Source organism: Dipodomys ordii, unplaced genomic scaffold (assembly GCF_000151885.1).
Source record: "Dipodomys ordii isolate 6190 unplaced genomic scaffold, Dord_2.0 Scaffold62, whole genome shotgun sequence".
In the NCBI taxonomy this organism is placed as follows: Eukaryota; Metazoa; Chordata; class Mammalia; order Rodentia; family Heteromyidae; genus Dipodomys; species Dipodomys ordii.
In genome coordinates, this window is record NW_012267278.1 from 2089739 (window position 1) to 2111959 (window position 22221).

At 37.6% G+C, this 22221-nt stretch overlaps 1 protein-coding gene across 1 annotated transcript in view; it reads right to left on the bottom strand.

Moving 5' to 3' along the window:
• Lace1 (lactation elevated 1) overlaps positions 1-22221 on the bottom strand; it is a 154339-nt gene that overhangs the window by 44395 nt on the left and 87723 nt on the right. Inside the window, exon 7 of the mRNA XM_013022370.1 lies at positions 10668-10750. Within this exon, the coding sequence (XP_012877824.1) occupies positions 10668-10750 (83 nt within the window). The remainder of the gene's footprint in view (positions 1-10667; positions 10751-22221) is intronic.

Here is a 22221-nt window from a genome sequence, read left to right on the forward strand (position 1 = left end):
AAATCAGTAGAGTAACACAGAATTGCTATGTAGTGGATCCAGAAGCACTTCTTTTTAATAAAATTTCAGAAAGATTATAATGATCAAAGATTTTTAAACAATAAAAATAAAAGTGAACTTAGAGAGTGGGAGAGACTGGATACTTTTAATAGCTAACAAAAGTACACAGTATGTAACTGAAGACCCAGAACTTTTGCCAGATCAGTTTTTCTTATGCTAGAGATTGACCTTCAGTTTATTGCTGTGATCTATTTGAAGATGAAATAACAAGTGGATAAAAATTCTAAGGAAATCCAAAAATGTTCTTCATATTTTTATAGGAGGCTTATATTCTACTCATATATATATATATACTCATATATATATAGTACATGTATACGTGATATCACATTTTGCTAGATAAGTAAAGCCATATAATTGGATATTTTGTCAGTGTGTTTTAACTAGAAATGATGGGCCAGCTCTATTCTGAGGCAGCAAGCTTGTACAGCCTTCTACACAACAAACACTGTGATGATGTGTGATTGTCAAATTACATTCAATAATAGAAGATATGCTGAACAGATTGATAAACCTGGTATTGAAGTCTATACAAGATGAACTGTTTTTCCTGCTGTAACATTTTCTAGGTGGTGTTTCAAATAGTTTCAAACTCTTGAAATTAATTTTTAATTCAGTAGTCCTTGAGTTAATGAAAGATTAATTAATAAATACTTAAGTATGCATCCAATTTATGTCAGATAGGACAATTTTGTGATTTTAACAGATAAAAATTTTAAAACAGCCTACCCGATTATGTCTTACAGGCTATAAAGCAGAAAGTTGTTACTTATAATATATAGCTATAAATTTACTCATTCATAAAGTATCAACAATAAAGTGAAGAATTAAAAAGAAGTTGCTATCAACCTTTCTGAAAGAAAAAGGACTAAAAGGAATACAAATTGAGCATCTTTAATCTGAAAATACAGATTTTGTATTAGGGATGCTCAACTAAAATAGTTTGAGCAAGAAGTGGCAGAGTGGCTAAAGTGGTAGGGCACTAGCCTTGAGCTGAAGAGCTAAGAGACAGCACTCAGGCCCAGAGTTCAAGGCCGATGACCAAAAAAAAAAAAGTTTGAGCAACAATTCCAAACCTAAACAAAAACAAAAACAAAGGAGATGAGTACTGGTGATTCACGCCTATAATACTAACTACTCAGGAGCCTAAGATCTGAGGATTGAGGTTCAAAGCCAGCCCAGACAGCAGAGTCCCAGAGACTCTAATCTCCAATTTGAAAAAAAAAAAAATCTGGAAATGGGAGTGCTTGCCATGAGCAAAGAAGTTTATGATTAGAGCTCAGGCCCAGAGTTCAAGCCCCAAGACTAGCACACCACACACACACACACACACACACACACACACACACACGCACGCACACACACACACACACACGCACGCACGCACACACACACTCCAACATCAGAAACACTTCTGGTCCTACCCATTTTAGATAAGAAGTATTCAACTTATAAGGTGAACAGCTGTATACCAAAAAAAATTAGATAACCTATAAATCTTTAGAAAGATAAAGCTACTGAAGTTGACTGAAGAAAACAGAACCTTTAAGAAGGCAAATTTCCGAACTCATTCTGTGAGGTAGCATTATCCTAAAAGCAAAACCAAATACAGATATCTCCAGAGAACAAAATTAATAACCACTATTTCCTTATTACTCAAAAAAATTAGCAAGCCAAATTGAGCAATCTATAAAAAGGATTAACCATCTTAATAACTATCATGGTTTGGATCTTAAGTGTTTTCCATAGGTTCATGTGTTAAAGGCTTAGTATCCAGCTGATGGCACTATTGGGAGATGGTGGAACCTGTCACAGGAGGAGGGAACATCCAATGCATGGGCCTTACAAGGCCTCAGAAATCATTTGGTTCAGCCCTGCCAAGACAACAGCAGGTAAGACTTGAAATTCAATAGGTCTAGAAACTCTTCATAGCGACGTAAGTTTGTATTAAGTGAATCATAATAATAACATGAATTTTGAGGGACAAGTAAGGAACATCTACTACAGGATAAACAGGAAATAGATGAGTACATAACAGGACTGAAGTTTATGCTTTTCATGGACTGCTTATGTCCCATCTGCCTAAAGTGCAGTAACTCCAGGGACAGTCAGTGCTAGGCTAGCTAGAAGTGTTCATGTTGCAGGTATTAACACATAGTGGCAAAACTACAGCAATCTAGAAATGATGAGACAAGTTGTGATGAGATGAGACGATTCCTTGAGATGCTGATAAACTTTTCCTTCAGTGATGGGTGATGTCAACTTCTCTGACCATACAGATAAATCTAGTTCAACCTTTATCCACACATCCATGATCAGCAATCTTTGAAAAAACTGAGTCTAAGATGAAGATTGCAATACACAGTAAAAACTTCAAGAGTTGATAATATTAACATCAGATATTTCCAGATCTAAGATGCAAAATTAGAACAGTGTTCAAAGCAAAATAATGGTGTCATTGGCCACATACACACACTAGATACTTCTTAAAACTTTAGTACGTAATATACTACAAATGATGACAACAAAATAAACAAAAGTTAGTGACAAATATTGACCTCTCCAAGAGGAATGGACAAATGATTACTTTTTTTGTTGTTGAAGTCAAAGGCAAACCTGTGTGTTTAAGTTTGTAGGGGAGTGCTAGAAGTAATTTTTAAAAAGCGCCAATCATTATAGTTCATTCCAGTTCAAAACATGCTAAACTCAAAGAACTGATAAAGTCAAATGTCTTGATAAAGATCAATATAGAGGGAGAGTATGTGAAAGAGTAAATGGTAGCTGTTGTGGACTTATTATCACCAAACGAAGTACAGTTTTTCTAGGTATTAGTCTTAAAGAATGCCCTCAGACTGGATTAATAATGTAATACAGGTATTTTTTTAACTGACGGATTGTGTATGATATTTTCAATTTTTCTCTCTGGCTTGTGATGAACAGACATAACAAATACTGCCTAACTAGCTGTTTTGGTCCATAGAATAACTGCAGACTTTGACACAGGAGAGGCTCTGCTGTCACTGGGAGCCATTCATGGCATTACAAGAATTGAGGAGTTGTTGAAGAGACTTCCTTTATCAATGAGAAATCCTGAGCTAACATTTTAAAAGTTAAGTGGTCTTACTACAGCTATGGTTGGCTCTGAAAACGGATTAATTGCATTTGTTAAGAATGTTAGAATTTGTTAAGAATGTTAGAACTGAATCATCTCAGTTTTGAGCCAAGTGATTTAATTATATGCCAACGGATTATGCAACAAGAAAGACTCTGTGCACAGTTGTTACAGTTCAAACCAACAGTAATGTCATACATAAATTTTACAAAAAGCAGAGGGTCTAACAGCCACCAGTTTAAGGAGTTACTAAATGATCTTGACTCTGAGTAGTGACCTTGTTTATCACTATAAAATATGACTGAGTTTTGGAATCATGCTCCCCAAGTTTTATGAACTACAGGATGATGTCAGGGAGTTCATGGATATGAAGGGAAAAACCTGTCAGGAAACTCAATGTCAAATAGCTGTATGATCTACCATTTATGGCGGACATTACCAAGTACCTCTCAGGACTAAACAACAACCAACAGAGCCCCAATCAGCATCTCCCCTTCTTACTTTTAAATAATTTGAAGCTAAATTAAGACTGTGACAAAGTGCAGTTCAAAAGGAATCAAATGGTATATTTCCTCACTCTGGAAGGACAAAATATTTCTATGACACAAAAATATGCTGGTGAATGTGTGAATCTAACTAAAGCTTTTAGTGAAAAGATTCAAGGATAAGAAAAGTAAGCAAATGGAATTGAATGTATTTGCTACACCATTCAATCAGTACTCAGCTGACATGCCTGATAACCTACAACATGAGATCGTTCAGCTACAAGGCAATGAGCTGAAAGCTAGGTACAACAGCCTCCTATGACTTGCATTCTACAAACATCACATTTCCCACTTGAGGAGACATGCTAGGAAATAAGCACCTGTGTTCAGAACAACTTACTATTACTGCGAGCAGTTCTTTTCAAATTTACCATTGTAAAGAACTGACTGTTCCAGACTGCCTGACACAAACCTGGAAAAGCAGTTCTTAGTAGCAACTTCATCAGTACAAACTAACATTAAACCCAACAGATGCAATTCCTCCCATCACACTGGGGATGAATTAATTAAATATTTGAGCAAATTATAGCAGGCTAATCCTTAAATTGATAATTTTGTATGGTCCTTGATTGATATTATACATATCCAAACGGCCATTGGCAGATGAAAGATCCCACCCTTGCTTTATGAATTGAGACCTACTAAAATGAAATTAGGTTGCTGGGGGCATGCCCTTGAATAAAATATTGCAACCCTTTTCCTCCCTCCTTTGTCTTTTCTTTCCAACTTTACTCCTCTCCTGTCCTGATGTTCAGTCTTGATACAGGCCCCAAAGCAATGGAGCCAGCTGACCATGGACTACGAAACCTCTGGAACAGGAGCCAAAATAAGCCTTTTCTCCTTTTTAAAATTTTTTGCCAGTCCTGGAGCTTAAACTCGGGGCCTGGGCACTGTCCCTGAGTCTCCTTTTGCTCAAGGCTAGTGCTCTACTACTTCAGGCACAGCTCCACTTCCAGCTTTTTCTGAGTAGTTTATTAGAGATTAAGAGTTTCAAAGACTTTCCTGCCCAGGCTGGTTTTAAACTATAATCCTGAGATCTCAGCCTCCTCAGTAGTTAGGGTTAAAGGCATGAGCCACTACCGCCCAGCTCTTTTTCTCCTTTTAAAATAAACATTTTCTCAGTTATTCTGTCACAATGATGGAAAGTTGACTAACATGACAGCCTACTGATAATAATCCTAGGAATGCAGGACTGATTTAAACATCAGAAATTCAGCTTAGAGAAAATACCATATCAATAGAACAATGGAAAAAAATCACAGTTATCTTAACAGTAACAGAAAATGTATTTCACAAAATCTAATAGCCTTTCATGATAAAAAATAAATTCAAATCAAAATGCTCTTAGGTTTATGATGATCATCTGTAAAAAATCCAGAGATAATATTATAATTTATGGTGAAAAACCAAAGTCTTTCTGCAAAGATCAGAAGCAAGATAAAGGCATTTACTTTCATCACTTCTATTCAACATTGTGCTGGTTCTTGGCAGGGAATTTAGTGTTCAGAGAAATACAAATCAAAATTACAATGAGAAACCATTTTATACTCACTAGGATGGTGTTTAGGTTGAATTATATCTTCCTAAAAAGATACTTAGAAGTCATACACCTTCCCCTTCCCCAGCCCCAGTACCTCACATATAATTAATTTTACAACCACTAAGAGGATGTTTAGGTTAAATTAAATCTTCCTAAAAGATACTTAAAAGTCTTAACACACACCCCTTCCCAGTACCTCAATTACATTGCAAATGCAATTAGTTAAGTGATTGGGCCCTTAATTCAAAATGACTGACTTCTTATAAAAATAGGAGAGAGCTGGGGCTGGGAAGGTGGCTCAGTGGTGAGTTGCTTGCCTTGCATGCATGAGGCCTTGGATTTGATTCCTCATCACCACATAAGCAGAACAAGCCAGAAGTGGCGCTGTGGCTCAAGTGGTAGAGCACTAGCTTTCAGGTGAAGAGCTTAAGGACAGTGCCCAGGCCCAGAGTTCAGGTCCCACAACCGGCAAAAAAAAATAGGAGAGAAATGGTTATAAGAAGTAACCATTTGATGTCAGACATAGAAATTAAAGAACATTATCTACCACCCAAGGAAAACAAAGGAATAATGGCAACTGAACAGAAGTAGAAGAGGAGGATAGACCTCTCACAGTTTCAGAGGGGAGTGTGGAGCCTTGCCAATACCTTGACTACAGACATGGGGCCTACAAAACTGTGAACAGATGTTGTTTTAAGCCATCTTGTTGTATTATAAAAACCCTAGGAACTCTTTCACCACCTTTCTGTGCCGCCATCATGGTGCGCATGAACGTCCTGGCTGATGCCCTTAAGAGCATCAACAATGCTGAGAAGAGAGGCAAACCGCCAGGTGCTCATCAGGCTGTGCTCTAAAGTCATCGTCAGGTTTCTCACTGTGATTATGAAGCATGGCTACATTGGCCAGTTTGAAATCACTGATGATCACAGAGCTGGGAAAATTGTTGTGAACCTCACAGGTAGGTTAAACAAGTGTGGAGTAATCAGCCCCAGCTTTGATGTGCAGCTCAAAGACTTTGAAAAATGGCAGAATAATCTGCTCTCAACTGGTCAGTTTGGCTTCACTGTTCTTACCACCACAGCATCATGGACCATGAAGAAGCAAGATGGAAACACACAGGAGGGAAAATCCTGGGATTCTTTTTCTAGGCATTAACACATGCATATAAATAAAATGCTTCAGTGGGGAAAAAAACAAACAAACAAACCTAGCAAACTCATACAAATGCTATCATCAAAAACAAAACAAAAACTAAAGCCAAGCTCCTATGGCTTATGCCTATATATAATCCTAGCTACTCAGCAGGCTGAGATCTCAGGATCATGATTCAGAGCCAGCCCCAGTCTACGAGAATGTTATCTCCAAATAACCACTAAAAAAGCTGGCACTGGAAGTGTGGTTCAAGTGGTGGCATGCTAGATTTTAGCAAAAAGCTCAGGGTCAAGTAAGTGCCTAGGCCCTCAGTTCAAGCCATAGAGCCAGCAAAATAAAACCGGAAAAACTGAAACCATTAAACAGATAATATACGTTGTCATAGTGGACAGGTAAAATGGTATAGCTGCTTTGGAAAAAAGTCTATCAGTACCCTAAAAGGCTAAACATATAATTATTTATTTTTGGCCAGCGTTGGGGCTTGAACTCAGGGCCTGGGCACTGTCCCTGAGCTTCTTTTGCTCAAGTCTAGTGCTCTACCACTCGAGCCACAGCAACACTTCGGGCCTTTTCTGTGTATGTGGTACTGAGGAATTGAACCCAGGGCTTCATGCCTGCTAGGCAAGCACTCTACCACTAAGCTACATTCCCAGTCCTAACAGAATTCTTACATGACCTGCATGCTACTACAAGATGTAGAAAATAAATTAATTATAAGTTGATACCAAAAAAAAAACATCAAACTTGTACAAAATGTTAATAGCAGCACTATTCACAATAGTCAAAAAAGCAGAAATACATTAAATGTCCATCAGCTGATGAATGCATAAATAGAAGATGTATATCTATTCAACAAAACATTATCCAGTAATTAAAATGCTGACACAGCAGGGCACTGGTGGCTCACGCCTGTAATCCTAGCTACTCAGGAAAGCTGAGATCTGAGGATTGGAGTTCAAAGCTAGCCTGGGGAGGAAAGTCCATGAAACTTTTATCTCCAATAAACTACTCAAAAAAAAAAAAAGCCAGAAGTGGTGCTGTGGCTCAAGGTAGAGTGTTTCCCTCCAGCAAAAGAAGCTCAGGGACAGCTCCCAGGGCCAGAGTTCAAGCCCCAAGATCTGCCCCCCCCCAAAAAAAGTGCTGATACATGTTATGATGCAGATGAACTTGAAAACAAAAGACAATCACTAAGGACCACATTTTATATTATCACATTTATATGAAATATCATTACACATAAATATGTAAAGATTGAAAATAGATTGGTTTCTTTGGCTGGCAAGGTAGAAGAGTAGATTTGAATGGGAAAGGATAGAGGTGATATCTAAAGAATGCAGGAAGTATTTATTTTTAGGGTGGTAAAATGTTCTAAAGTTAACTGTGCTAATGATTACATAATTCTGTCAATATATGAAAAAATTACACTTTCAAATATGCAAATTGTTTAGCATATAAATTGCTTCACGTCTCTCTTTCTGTGGATATATGTCCGTCTGTCCGTCTGTCTGTCTCTCCGTCCGTCCGTCTATCCATCTGTCTGTCTGTCTCTCCGTCCATCCGTCCGTCCGTCCGTCCGTCTGTCTGTCTGTCTGTCTGTCTGTCTGTCTGTACCAGTAGTACTAGGGCTAAAACTCAGGGCCTGGGCACTGTCCCTTAATTTTCAACAAAGGCCAGTGCTTTGCCACCTGAGCCACAGCTCTACTTTAGTTTTTTGCTGGTTAACTAGAGATAAGAGTCTCATGGACCTTTCTTACCCCATCTAACTTCAAACCACAATCCCTTGATCTCAGCCTACAGAGTAGCTAGGATTACAGGTGTGAAGCTACCAGCTCTAAATATTTCTATACAAGTAAGAACCATAATCATGCACAGGATCTCTGAGGTAGTGCTTGACGTGCTAGCATTTCATTTTTCTTTTCAGACAATTAGGCTGGAGCCCAAATTCACTGGAGTCAAATTGAGAAGGGGTAAACTGGACTTGAATATTCAGGAACCAATTCCAGGTGTTTGGCCAGAGATTATTAAGACAAACAGATATATTAACTGGGCGATATATGGTACACCACATTGAAATCTGTTCTAAACAGAAAAGTAGTAATTTTTCCTATGAGAAGAAGGCAAGAAGAAAATTAAATCAGAAATGTTCACATGACCTAAGGAAATTTTCTTTTATTCTATTGTGAGAGTTCTACTTTAAGTGCTTATGTAAAACAAGATGTACAATCTTAGAATTCCCATCTTGGTATCTATTATTTTCTTACTTCTGAGATGACTTTAATTTCTAAGTCTCTTCAGGGATACACATCTGCCTAATTCTACTGAGGTATGCCCAAAGCTCTCTAATCTTAGTTATGACTATGGTCAAGCCCTTTTGAAGAAATAAATGTGTCTTTCTTGAGGAGTAAATGAATATATATATACATATATACTATTTTATCAGCATAAAATAAGAGTGTATATATATATATATATATATATATAAATATATATATATATGGGCTAAGAATGTGCCTGGGCACTGTCCCTGAGTTTCCTTTTTGCTCAAGGCTATCACTCTACTACTTGAGCCACAGCACCACTTCCAGCTTTTTCGGTTTATGTGGTACTGAGGATTTAAACCAGGGCCTCATGCATGCTAGGCAAGCAATCTATCACTAAGCCACTTTCCCAGCCCTAAAATAGAAAAAAAAAAGAAAGATTCCAAGAGTTTCAAGGTGAACTTTGTTGATTATAGTTTACTGGATTCTGAGATGTTTGAAAAGAATTTGTTTTCCTCCCATGTATGTTTTAAGAATGAAACTGAATTTCATTGTGTCAAAACCATCTTACGTTAAGCTGGAAGAGCAATAATCAGTATGGTCAGTCAGAGAGAGAAAATGGCTATGTTCCTTGCTCCAAGCAAAAGCGGCTTTTTCGTCTCCAGGAAATTCCACTGAGACTCTCTCAGCATCATGAAATAGATTTCTTGAGTTAGGACCATAATAAATTGTGTTAAGATCTCCTCATTAGGAAAATATCTTAACTCTCCCATGTAAGAATATATTTTGTAGAGAAACAGGGAGCAAGAATTAACTCTTCTGAGAACGGAATAAGGGGAATAATAATTCATTTCTAAGTACCAATCACCTGGAATAGCAAGAAACAGGTAGAAAGAATCAAGGAAATATTGTGAATATTAGAAAAAGAAACCAAAAACCACCAAGATAAAAGATACAAAGAAGAAAAAGTCCAAGTGAAAGCAAAAAATAGGGCTGTAAGAATTTTTTTCAATTATAAAGTACTTTAAAGACAAAGTACTTAAGCGTAGATGAAGAACCTTCTATAATAATCATCTGAAACTGAATAATAAACTGAAATCGTCCCTTTAGTACTCTGTAAAGTATGCAATTTTAATTATGTGATTTTTCTAGCTAATTTCTGCTTGAAAAACAGTAAGTACTTCTGCTTACAAGGTGCAGAGAGAAGAACTTTCCTCAACCTCTCATAAGCACGTTGTCATCAAAATTTAAATTACTAGAAACATGCCTTTTAGTTCAATTACAATTAGTCCTTATATCTATTTACTGAGAACCCACTATGCACCAAATACTGTTGGCACATACTAAACAACAGTGTGCATTTGGAAAGCACTTTTTCCTTTCAGGTTTTCACAAGTGACATTCTCAAAAAAACTAGTTTCTTGGTATTAACTGTACATGCTGAATACATCTATTATTATAAATTGCTTCTACTCAGGAGTATCATATTTTTTAAAGACTTAAAAATACACCCAGTTGCATTTGCCCATGGAACATATTTTGTATCAATTTTGTATGGAAGTCAGTCAACAATGATAAATACAAACAGACTGTCTTACAAAATAAGACAATAATTTTGGGAGAATATAAATGATACACTTGTCATAAAATGTCCACAAATAATTAATTACTTTAGCATGTTAAATATAATCTCTTTATATCACAGTCTCTTCTTAGAGGATCTCATTACTTTCTAACCATCTGTCATCACTCCTCCCCTCAAAACTAATTAAGATTTCACCCAATCACACTTTATAAATGATGCAAATATGAATGTAAAATCTCAGTGTAAAGAATAGCATTTTGGTAAAAATAACATTTGGTTAAAAATCATGAGATTTTTTTTTTCAAAACTAGTCTTAATTAACATGTTTATTTTCCTCATCTTGTCCTGATAAATTACTAGATTTTAGACTTGGAAAAATTGAAAACACACTCACAAAAAATGAAACAAAACTTACAGGTAGTAGAGTTTTCCTGCAGCGGGGAGTACTCTTTTCCGATAATCTATCCCAGAATCAAGTGGGACTGTATTACAATATTCCTACAATCCAAACATACAAAATATGTTTTTTAAAAAATACAAGTTCAGAAGTATAAGCTTTTGCTATAGTATATGTATTTATTCAGATAAAACAATAGAATTCATACAAGATTCACAAAATTAAAGGTGAAGTAGTAAACATATATGAAGTAATACACTATCAAATACAGTTTTCAAAAGTTAAGATCTGTACCATGCTTTCTTAAAACATTGCCAAACAGTAGTGTCAGAAAATTTTTCCAAGTAACTGCATGTGAGTTTTTATTTTATTTTTAACATAGCCCAATTCCCATTACTCTGGAGTAAGAGGTTGGGAACTACCAACAAGAATAATAACTCACAAGTCTTAAGCAACACAGTGAAAGAGAAGCAGCCGAAGAGAGCTAGGCCAGAACCATATAAAGTGATGGTATAGGTAGAACACTCCTAAACAGCTACCACTATCCTTGTCCTTTAGTTCTTGTCCCAGTCATCATGCTTTTATTGTTTTATCCTGCTGTGGATGCAGTCATTCTGTGTCACAAATATCCTTTTCTTCACCAATTCTTCCTTTTCATGCTCTAGGATGCATATATGCACACAAATACACCACACACCCCAAAACTCTACTGCAAAAACAAACTTTGCTATGCCTACTTTGATCAGCTGGAGTAAATACACATACATACAGACTCATTCTAGTAGAACTGGTGACCAGTTATTTTTAAATAAGTCAAGAAATATTTACATGATAACCTTTTAGTTTGCATTCAAAGTGAAAATTACTTTATGAAACTCATGAGGGAAAATTATATGTTAATAACTTTACTACTTATATTAATGAAAACCTGCATTTTTCAAATCATCAAAGCTAAGCCAATCATACTAGACAGTTTCCCAAAGATAGCTGCAATAATCTCTCCACCCCAGGTTCTTCTTACAATGTGACACTGATATTTCAACCCAAAAGAAGTGGGGTCTATGTGTTTTCCCTGGAGTTTTGTGACTCAAGACTGGTAGAAATGATAATATCCTACGTAACATTTGAAGCACCTTCTTATTTATTGGCTGGAATACTTCTTCCGAAACCTAAGGGGCCAGGTAAGTATATAAATGCCTGCAGGCCACTATTCCAAGAAAAGAGCCTAAGCTTATATACCTAAACAAGAGCCTTGGAGAGGCCTGGAAAGCAGAAAAAGGTGTTGACCAGTAAGCTGTTCTAGCATAGCCACTACAGTACTAAGAAAACTAGAACTGTCAGCTGAGCCCTTCTCAAATTCCTGACCCATGGAAACAGGAGAAATATTAAAGGCATACTGTTTTAAGCCTGTAAATGTTGTGGCCATTTACTATGCAGCAGTAAATCATGTGAACAGTAACATCTGGCACACTTGAGAAATAGTGATGTTCTCAGTCCCTCAACTTGTCTTCTGGGTTGTACTGTGAGAACAGAGGGCTCCTTATTATCCGTACCCCAGGCAGAAGGCCACACTCAGTGGCAGTGAGAATCCATTTTCCCTTTTCCCATGCTGCAGCTGCTAAGGGCTCCAAAGAGTGAAAATGAAGAGGGTGACCAAGTAACTCCCGGGATTGAGGGGTTTCCCTGAAACAGATAGTTTTCTCAAACCACGGAACTTTCAGTGCTAATACAAGGACAGTCCTGGACAATCTTGGATAGTAGTAACCCGAAGAACAAAGAGCAAAGAGCAAAAACTCAGAAAACTGGGTTGGAAGATTGGTGTAGGTATAGCATTATGATGTACACAACAGCAATCTACTTAATATAAAATAGTCCCCAAGAAGATGGATCTGTAGAGATACTACAAGGCCTAGGAGTATAGCCCTGTGGTGAACTGCTTGCCTAGCATGTGCCAGTACCATTGCAAAGCAAAATAAAACAAAATACCACCACCAACAATAAAACAACTTTTAGAGGATGTAGTAGGACACATCTATAATCCCAATACTCAGGAAGCTAAGGCAGGAGTGTCTCAAATTTGAGCATAGCCTGGGGTTCCCAGTGAGATCCTGTCTGAAAAAGAAAGAAAAATCCCTTATACTGTTTGGCCTAAACAGCCAGTTGCTGCCTTCATAGACACCTCTGTCTCAGCACTTGCAGGTGCTTACAATCACGCTAGGTCTCACTTTCAGGACCCAAACTAATATCCCATTAAACCATCCTACCAGAAAGCAATGCAGAATCACCCAAATACTACTTGCTTCAGATTACCTATCTGTGTTTGTTTTTTGTTGTGTTTTTTTTTAAAAAGAGCATTCCCATATAACCTTCTTTTCAGCTTTGAGTAATATAGGAGACCTTAGAAAAGAGATATGCCTTCCTTCTTGTCCTCTCCTGTAATAGTGAAGACTCAGTCACCAATTCAAAAAAAAAGAAAATACATGTGTTTACGGAGCACGTCTCACTCCATATCTCTTACCACACTCCTGTGTGGTAAGCAGGGGCTAATTATTCATATGCTATCTACTGCAGACAATACAACACCACACAGCATTCACAGAAATGTATCTGCCTAGGTTCTCTATTTCTTTTAAACTACAATTTATCTTATATGACCCAATATTCCTAATTTAGTCATAATTTCTTCTCATTTTTTTGCTGTTAAAAATAAGGCTAATGGAAGTTATACAAGCTTCAATTTCTCTTTCTGGGTAACTAACTTCTCAAACATGAAAGTGATTAAGCCCTACCAAATGATTGCATTTGTACACTCACTAATCACCACTGTGGAATACCTAATCAGCAGCAAAAGAACTATAACCAAAACCCTTAGATGTGAGTTCTTAATTGTCAGAAAAATACTAACACCCAATTTATATTTTTAAAGAAAAATAAACCTGATTTTTTTTCTATTCACTCACTCTAGAGTCTTCAGAGTACTTTGGGAAAGGGTGGAACAGAATGAAAGCTATGCTGTTTCTAAGTTGACATGCTAAAAGGCACAGTTCTAAGCAGTTTCCTAATTTTCAGATATATTTACAAGACCAGTGACCTCTTATCACCACCCAATTCTAATGCATAATGCGATTATATTAATCAGCCAGCCAATGAAATAGTTTATATATTTATTTATTGAAAATAGTTTATATATTTTTATACAAAGGGCAAATACAATTATATAAACTAAAATTGCAATTAGGATATTTAGGGGGAAAATGAGAAAGGTTCACATACTCATGAATCAGAAGCCTTTGACTTTGGAAAGAAAAATGTATGACTGAAAGAACAATTTAAAATGTTGTTAAATCCATTGTATGTATTTTTAGCAGTCCTGAATAATAGCATTAGGAAACATAACCATCTCACAAATGACTTTATATAGCTCTTACCCCATTCCAAGTTTGAACAAAAGATGTAGTGGAGAAGATCCTTTAAAATCACAACATATTAACCTCTGAACCAAAGACTTAATAAGAGGAATATTTCCCTAACTTAAATCTATTTTATTTTAAAATAATATTGCTAAGCTGAGTGCAGTGGCTCAAGCCTGTAATCCTAGCTATTCAGGAGGCTGAGATCTGAGGATCAAAGTTCAAAGCCAGCCTTGCCAGGCAAGTCCATGAGATTCTTTTTTGTTGTTGATGGAGGTCGTGGGACTTGAACTCTGGGCCTGGGCGCTGTCCTTGAGCTCTTCAACTCAAGGTGGGTGCTCTACCACTTGAGCCACAGTGCCATTTCTTCCATGAGATTCTTATCTCCAATTAACGACCAAAAAACCAGAAGCGTGGCTCAAGTAGTAGAGCACTAGCCTTGAGCACAAAAGCTCAGGGACAGCACCAGGCCCTGAGTTCAAGCCTCAGGACATGCACACACACACATACACACACACACTCACACACACACAAATTCTTTGAGAGAAAATAATACAGGAACATGATGCTATTCAGCTCAATCAAGACATAGAAATCATAGGCTGAGCGCCAACCCAGGCAATGTTAACAAAATGCCTCAAAACCAAATAAGATACTGTATCCCCTCATACTACCTTTTGAAGTTTAGAAAATTCAAAATCAGGGGCTTAGTGGTAGAGTGCTTGTCTTGCATGCATGAAGCCCTGGGTTCGATTCCTCAGTACCATCTAAACAGAAAAAGCTGGAAATGATGCTGTGGCTCAAGTGGTAGAGCACAAGCCTTGAGCACCAAAAAGCCAGAACTATGGCAAAAGGAGTTCAGGGACAATGCCCAGGCCCTGAGTTCAAGTGGAAAGGGAAGGGAATGGAAAGGAAAGGAAGGGAAAAGGGAAAAGGAAAAAGGAAAAGAAAGGAAGGGAAAATTTGAAAACAAAAAAAGGTCAGGCACCAGTAGTTCACACTTGTAATCCTAGCTACTCAGGCATCTGAGTGAGATCTAGGATCGTAGTTCAAAGCCAGCCTGGGCAGGAAAGTCCAGGAGACTCTTAGCTCTAATTAACCACCAGAAAACCAGAAGTGGGGCTGTGGCTCAAGTAGTAGATTGCTCGCCTTGAGCTGAAAAGCTGAAGGTCAGCACCCAGGCCCAGAGTTCAAGCCCCACAACTGACTAAAAAAGGGGCGGGGGGGCATAGCTCAAGAGATACAATGCTTTCCTAGCATGTTTAAGGCCTGGGTTCAATCTCCAGCAACACACACACACACACACACACACAACTGACTAAAAAAGGGGCGGGGGGGCATAGCTCAAGAGATACAATGCTTTCCTAGCATGTTTAAGGCCTGGGTTCAATCTCCAGCAACACACACACACACACACACACACACACACACACACATACACACAAACAGAACATCATTCAGCATCTTTGCAGCTCTTCAAATACATCTCCCTTCCCAAAGGTAGTAAGTTCTTGACCTTACACCATAAAATTTTGCTTGGTTTGGTTGCTTTATATAAATGAATCATACAGTATGCATTCTTTTATGTTGTTCTTTTATTCTGTTCACCGATTGCTCTATCAGATTCTCTGTGTGAATACTCTATAATGTACTGATTCATTCCACCACTGATGGATATATGGGGCTGCTCTTACAAATAAGTAAGGCACAACATTCTTGCACAGGTTTTGGTGTACATATGCACATGCTCTTGATGGATATATGCCTAGAAGAGAAACTATTTGACCATAGGGAAAGAATATGCTCAACATTTGTGGGCACTGTATTTCCCAAGGTAGTTGTACCAATCAAAACTTCTACCAGTGCTGTGTCAACATTCCTAAGTGTTAGTGTGCACTGGTCTTGAGAAATACAATTGAAAAATGCAATTTTAAATACTGGCTTTGTATCCTTGGAAACTGTCATTAATTTAATTCTTGTGTATAAATTTTTCTCAACCACTGTAAGGTAGGCATTATTATTCTCTCCCTTTTACAGATGAAGAAGAAAATTAGTGCACAGAGAGGTTTAAAAACTTGACCATTATGAAAGAGCTCCAAGTGATAGAGCAAGAATGCAAATGCAGGCTCAGTTGCACCACACCCCACAATATGTGCATCCTGCTTGGATATACAAGAACGGAAATTTTACACGTGATTATTGGCTTGCAGAACTCAGTCAGCCTGCTTGGGGAAAGTAACCATGTCTATTGCCCTTTTCTCATGTATTCTCCAAGCAAAGCCTAGCCTTCACCGTTACTAGCGAACATATGCTACAATACCCAGATTTGCTCACTTATTTACAATTTAATCCCCTAGAAAAATTATAGAGTCAACTTCTTAAAGACTTTGTCTGGCTGTATTATACTACACATAACAAAACTATGATTTCATATAATAATGAAGATAGCAAAAACAGCTTTCACATGTTACAAGATAAGGAAGGACTTCGTCTGTTGTTTTACTGTATCCCCAACATCTACCACATTACATGGTAAGAACTAAGTGTATCTTACCCAACCAAAGAAACCATAAACAAACTTGTGTATGTGCAAAGCTCAGACACAAAGTCAGAAACAAAAGGGAAAACCCAGTAGAGTCCCTTTCTCAAAAAGCTTCTGCGATAGAATGGAACATTCTTCCAGTTAGATACTGCCAGTTCAAAGGTTGGAAACTGAAAAAGTAGCAGAAATAATCTCATTTGTGAATGAAGATGGAAAAAAATGTATCATAGCAGGTGTTCAATAGAAATCTCTTTGAGGAAAAGAATGAATGAGATCCACAGCCTGGAGGAAGAAATTCCAGAATACCATGATCTGAAGACTTACTAATGAGATTAAGACGATTCATCTAACAATAAACTTTTGCAGCAAAGTAATTTAGCAAAATCATTCATTAACTTACAAATTGCAGCAAACAACAGAACTTGTTATGTTTCTGGCTTAGGCAACTATGTGGTTATGTCATCTAAAAAGAACTGGAGGAAGAATTTGGTGACACGCTAGATTTGAGCATTTCAAGAGTTCTCCAAGTACAGAAGTCCAGCATAGATAGTGCATTTGTTCCATAACGAAGAAAAGAGACAGAGACCATTTCCACATACATAAAATTTGCACTCCTCAGCTACCCTGAATGGGCTGATTAAAACTACCAGTAGCCTAGGCAATTGAACAAACTAATTGGTTTAGGTTCAAGTCTCTTGGACTAATGCAGTGGCAGGAAAGATGGCCGACCAGTGGCTCTCAACACTGGCCACACATCAGTTTCATCCAGAAACTATTTAGAAAGTTCAGCTAAAGCTGGGGAACTGGCTTAGGTGGCAGAATACCTGCCTAGCAAGTGTGAGGGACTGAGGTCAAACACTAGTACAGGAAAGCAGGGAGGAAGGTACATTTTGGGGAAGAAGGCTTGGTTAGGTCATTTCTAGGTTGGGAGTATAGCTCAGTAACGCAACACTTAATCTAGCATGTATGTATGAGGCCTTGGTATGTTAGACCCCCAGCCTGTGTTTTTGTTTTTGTTTTTTTTTTTTAAGGCTTAGGTGATTGTGCCAGGTCAGGGTTGAGAACCTCTGGCTAAGCTTAATCAAGCTCCAATTCTGATCAGTTTAATCCAAATTACATAGCTATTCTTCAATAGCACAGGGATGGAATGGATTTGAGGGATATAATTACAATGTCAAACTATAGATGGGAAGAAAAGCCATCGGACCTTTCAAGGTTGGTGTTTATGTTCTGAGAATCACAGAGGTAGAGATTGGTAGCATTGACTTCCTTCTGGTTTATGCTTGCATTAAATGAGATGAAAGGAAACCCATTATTCCTCTGCAATAGGAGTAAAGTACATAAAAGTGCAAGGATTGTCAAGAATTATTTGAAAAATGAAGGAGAAAAGTAGAGGATTAAGGAAACAAAGGACTGATAAAGCTGGAAGGGTCTGATTAAATTAAATAGACTTGAAACACACACACACACACACACACCAGAAGGGCTAGAATATGACCTTGTTTATGACCTCCTAAAATTGGTTCAGGTAAAGATTTCAACATCTCAAACCACATGAGTGTTATAGGTTCAAGAGTTTTCAACTCATATCACACATTGTAAATGAAGTCACATTTTTATCTTTTAACTAAAATGTGCAAACATTCCAATCTGAAATAATGTGTTTCTAAATATGTCACTACAAATATTTTCAAATAATTGGATGCCTATTCACAGAAGGACAAGGCACCACCAGCATCTGACGGAATCCCTGACCAAACTGCAAGTGTGCACTGAAGCCCAACACAAAGCATTGCAGAGTTTCTGCCAGTGTTTGAAACTTGGAGGTAGCTTCTGTCACTTCAGAGATACCAACACTCTCACCTTCTATAAAAGGTAAGACAACATATCTAGCTGAAGCAACTTGGTTTAGCTAGCCAGAGTTTTCTTCAAAATGACAAAAACTTACTTTCTCTTCCCAACTATATTAGGCAGAGCAATTTTTACAAAATATTTGGACTCTTAGAAAGTATAGTATTTATTTAAAATATCAGTAAGAAATTATAGAGAACAAAAACCTATACCAACATTTGCAAGAGCCTGGGGGCCATTAACAGTTCAATTTTCTGATAAGATGATAACCTGGGATCACCTAAGATACTAGTTGCATCTGAAATACCTTTGTGCCAAAACGGTAAGCCAGTAAGATGTGGTAGTCTTGCTCCTGTATAGCAATGGTGAGAAGGTAAGTTTTCCCCTCTAAATATCACAGCAGAGTTCAATCTCCATTGTGAGGTATTAAAAAAGTGAAATTGAAACAAAAAAGTAAAAATTTAAACCTATTGTAGTGTTTGGGGGGAAGGGTACTCTAGAAAGTAATTAGAACTAATAAGGTCATCAGGGTAAAACTCCACAATTGAAGATCAGTAGATTTTAAGGACACAAGCACTATCCCAGTAATAAGTCCTTACCTATACAGCTTCCTTTGCTAAGCTTCTGCCTGAAGGATCTGGTTCAACTAGAATTACAGTCACCTCTGCCTGTCCTTAGAAACACAGCCATACTCATCACTTAATGTTAGTGTGCATTATGTTATCAAGAGAAACACTTTTCTCCTTTAGAAACTCAATAGTCATAGATGCTGTTAACAAACACAAGATGTGCCCTCAGATAGACCTGTCATCAGAACGATAATAGTTCCTATTGGTGAAAAAAAATAAAAGGAGAGGAAGTGGAGATAGAGAAGAAGAGGAGGGAGACCAGAATATGTGTGCACATGCTCCTGTTTACTTGCCAAGTGATCCTCTGTACAGTACTATATGGTTTCAGAATACCAGCAAGAAAGCCATTACCAGGTGAGTCCCACCGATGGACCACATGAACCAAAATAAACCTGTTTTCTTTACAATTTGTAACTAGAAACAGGAAACGAATTTATGCATGTGCAATTCAAATTATTTTGGCAGAAGGGATGGAAAACAAAACAAAAAATCCTAATATTAATATAGTTGTTTCTGTTCATCAAAAAAGTAACAAGCCTTGAGCCAAGAACCATAGAGTTTTTGTGAGATGTCATTTAACTCAGAAGATGTCATTCAGTCATTTACTCTAATCATGATTATCTTTATACACTGTCACAGAAGAACAAAAATAACAACTACAATCATTTATTGAGAAATTAATACATTACAACCTATAAAAGTAGGACTATTAGTCCCAATTGTCAATGCAAATAAGCCAAAAGGTTTCAATGAGTCTCAAAAAGATAGTCTTTTTATTTTCCCCTTTGTCTTAGAGTCATTTAGCCTATTCAGGTGAATAGAACAGCTTTGAACTCGGGTGAAAAGCCATTGCTAAAACTTTAGTTGGGGACTGAAGGTGTGGCTCAAGTGGTAGAGCACAAGCCAAGAAAGGAAGGTGAACTTGACTACATGAGGCTCTGCATTCAAACCTCAGTACAGCCAAAAGAAAACTAGTTTTTATTCTTTTTAAGGATTTTTCTACCCATATTTATACATGTCTGTATATGTGCTCACACATATAGTTTTAGTTGGTTGTAAATTAATGGAGGAGTAGGTATGGAATAATCTGAGTTATGTTTTTAAGCCCTGGAGATATCCTAGCAATCTTTTTATATAAGCTGTATTTCAATGACATTCTTCTAGATAGCTGCCTTACATGTGACAATGTCTACACTATTCTGTTAAAACTAATTTTTTGTATGTTTAACTTTATTCTAGATTTTTGTTTATCAAATAATACTGCAAAAATATTTTCAGAAATGCATTTTATTGCATATGAGTTAATATATCTATTAGATGTCTAGAAATGGAATTTCTAGGTCAAGGGTTTGCAATTAAACTTCAGCAGATTGTTGTCAGATTGTACTTTCTATGCACATTGGGTAAATCTGGAAATTAAATTGGGGCCTGGGTGCTGCAGCATATACCTGTAATTCTAGCTACTTGGGAGGCTGAGACTGGGAGAATTACAATTCAGGACTAGCCCTGCAGAAAAGCTTGTGAGACCTAGTCTCACCTAAGAACAAAACCCAGTGATTTAAACCAGTTATTCTAGTTATATGGAAAGCCCAAAATAAGAAAGTAGGACTCTGTCTCAAAAATAACTAGTACAAAAAAGGGCTGGTGGCGTGGATCAGCAGTAGAGCATTTGCCTAGCAAGCATGAAGCCATGAGTTCAAACTCTAGTATCTCAAAAAAAAAAAAAGCTAAATTTTGAAAGTAAATTTGCAAGGGAAAAAAATATATATGTATGGGGAAGTGAGAGATACCAGTCGTGGGGCTTGAACTCGGGGGGCTTAGGCACTGTTCCTGAGCTTTTTTTGTTCAAAGCATGAGCTCTATTTGAGCCACAGCTCCACTAGAGTTCTACCATTTGAGCCAGAGCTCCTACTTCTGGGTTTTTTTTGATAGTTAATTGGACATACCAGTCTTATAGGCTTTCCTGCCTGTGCTGGCTTCAAACCACAATCCTCAGATCTCAATCAGTACCAAGCTCATTGATCTATTACATTTAAAGAAGTCCTATTAATCCTTCTAGATCACAGTAAAGTATGCAAGTAAATGATAATAAATCATATGTAATTAAGGTATGAAGCCTTGGGATTTTACTGGATTCTGCTTATAAATATCAAGTGAGCACTTGGCTATTATAAATTTTTATTTACAAAACATGGCAGAAGGGGCTTGGAAGGTGGCTCAGTGGTAGAGCGCTTGCCTTGCTTGCATGAGGCCCTGGGTTCGATTCCTCAGCACCACATAAGCAGAAAAAAAAAATCTGGAAGTGGCGCTGTGGTTCAAGTGGTAGAGTGCTAGCCTTGAGCTGAAGAGCTGAGGGACAGTGCCCAGGCCCTGAGTTCAGGCCCTATGACCGGACACCCCCCCCACCAAAATAAACATGGCAGAAGTTTTAAAGTCTTATTCCATGCCTTATTCAGAACCTAGGAGTCACATAATTGTTCAGAGCATAAGGAGGGAAGTAGAAATGAGATGAAGTGGAGGGTGGGAAGAAAAGGGAGAGGGAAGAGCAGTAGAGAGGGAGCTTTCAATATTTAATACACAAGCCAGGTGCCAGTAGCTCAGGCCTTTTCCTAGCTACTTTGGAGGCTGAGATTTGATGACTGTAGTTTAAAGCCAGCCCAGGCAGAAAAGTCCATGAGACTCTTTTAATCACCTCTATTAACCACCAAAAAGCTGGAAGTGGAACTGTAGCTCAAGAACTAGAGTGCTAGCTTTGAGCAAAAAAAAAAAAAAAAAATCTCAGGGACACAGCTCAAGCCCTGAGTTCAAGTCCAAGACTGGCACACATACATATACAAAAAAAAATGAACATTAGGGGGGGAGGGGGAGGCTGGGAAGGGATGGGAAGGGTAAACAAAGGAGGAGGCTGCAATGCTTGGTAAGAAATGTACGCATTATCCTGCCCATGCAATTGTAACCCCTCTGTACAGTATGTTCACAAATAAAATAAAATTAAATTAAAAAAAAATGAACATTAGTACACACACTCAATGTGATGTTTAGACTTTTTATCAAGGAATCTATTTACTGGTCTCTCATAAGATTTTATATAAAGAAAAATCCTAGAGACCTTGCATTGTCCCCAAATAGTGATGCTTAGA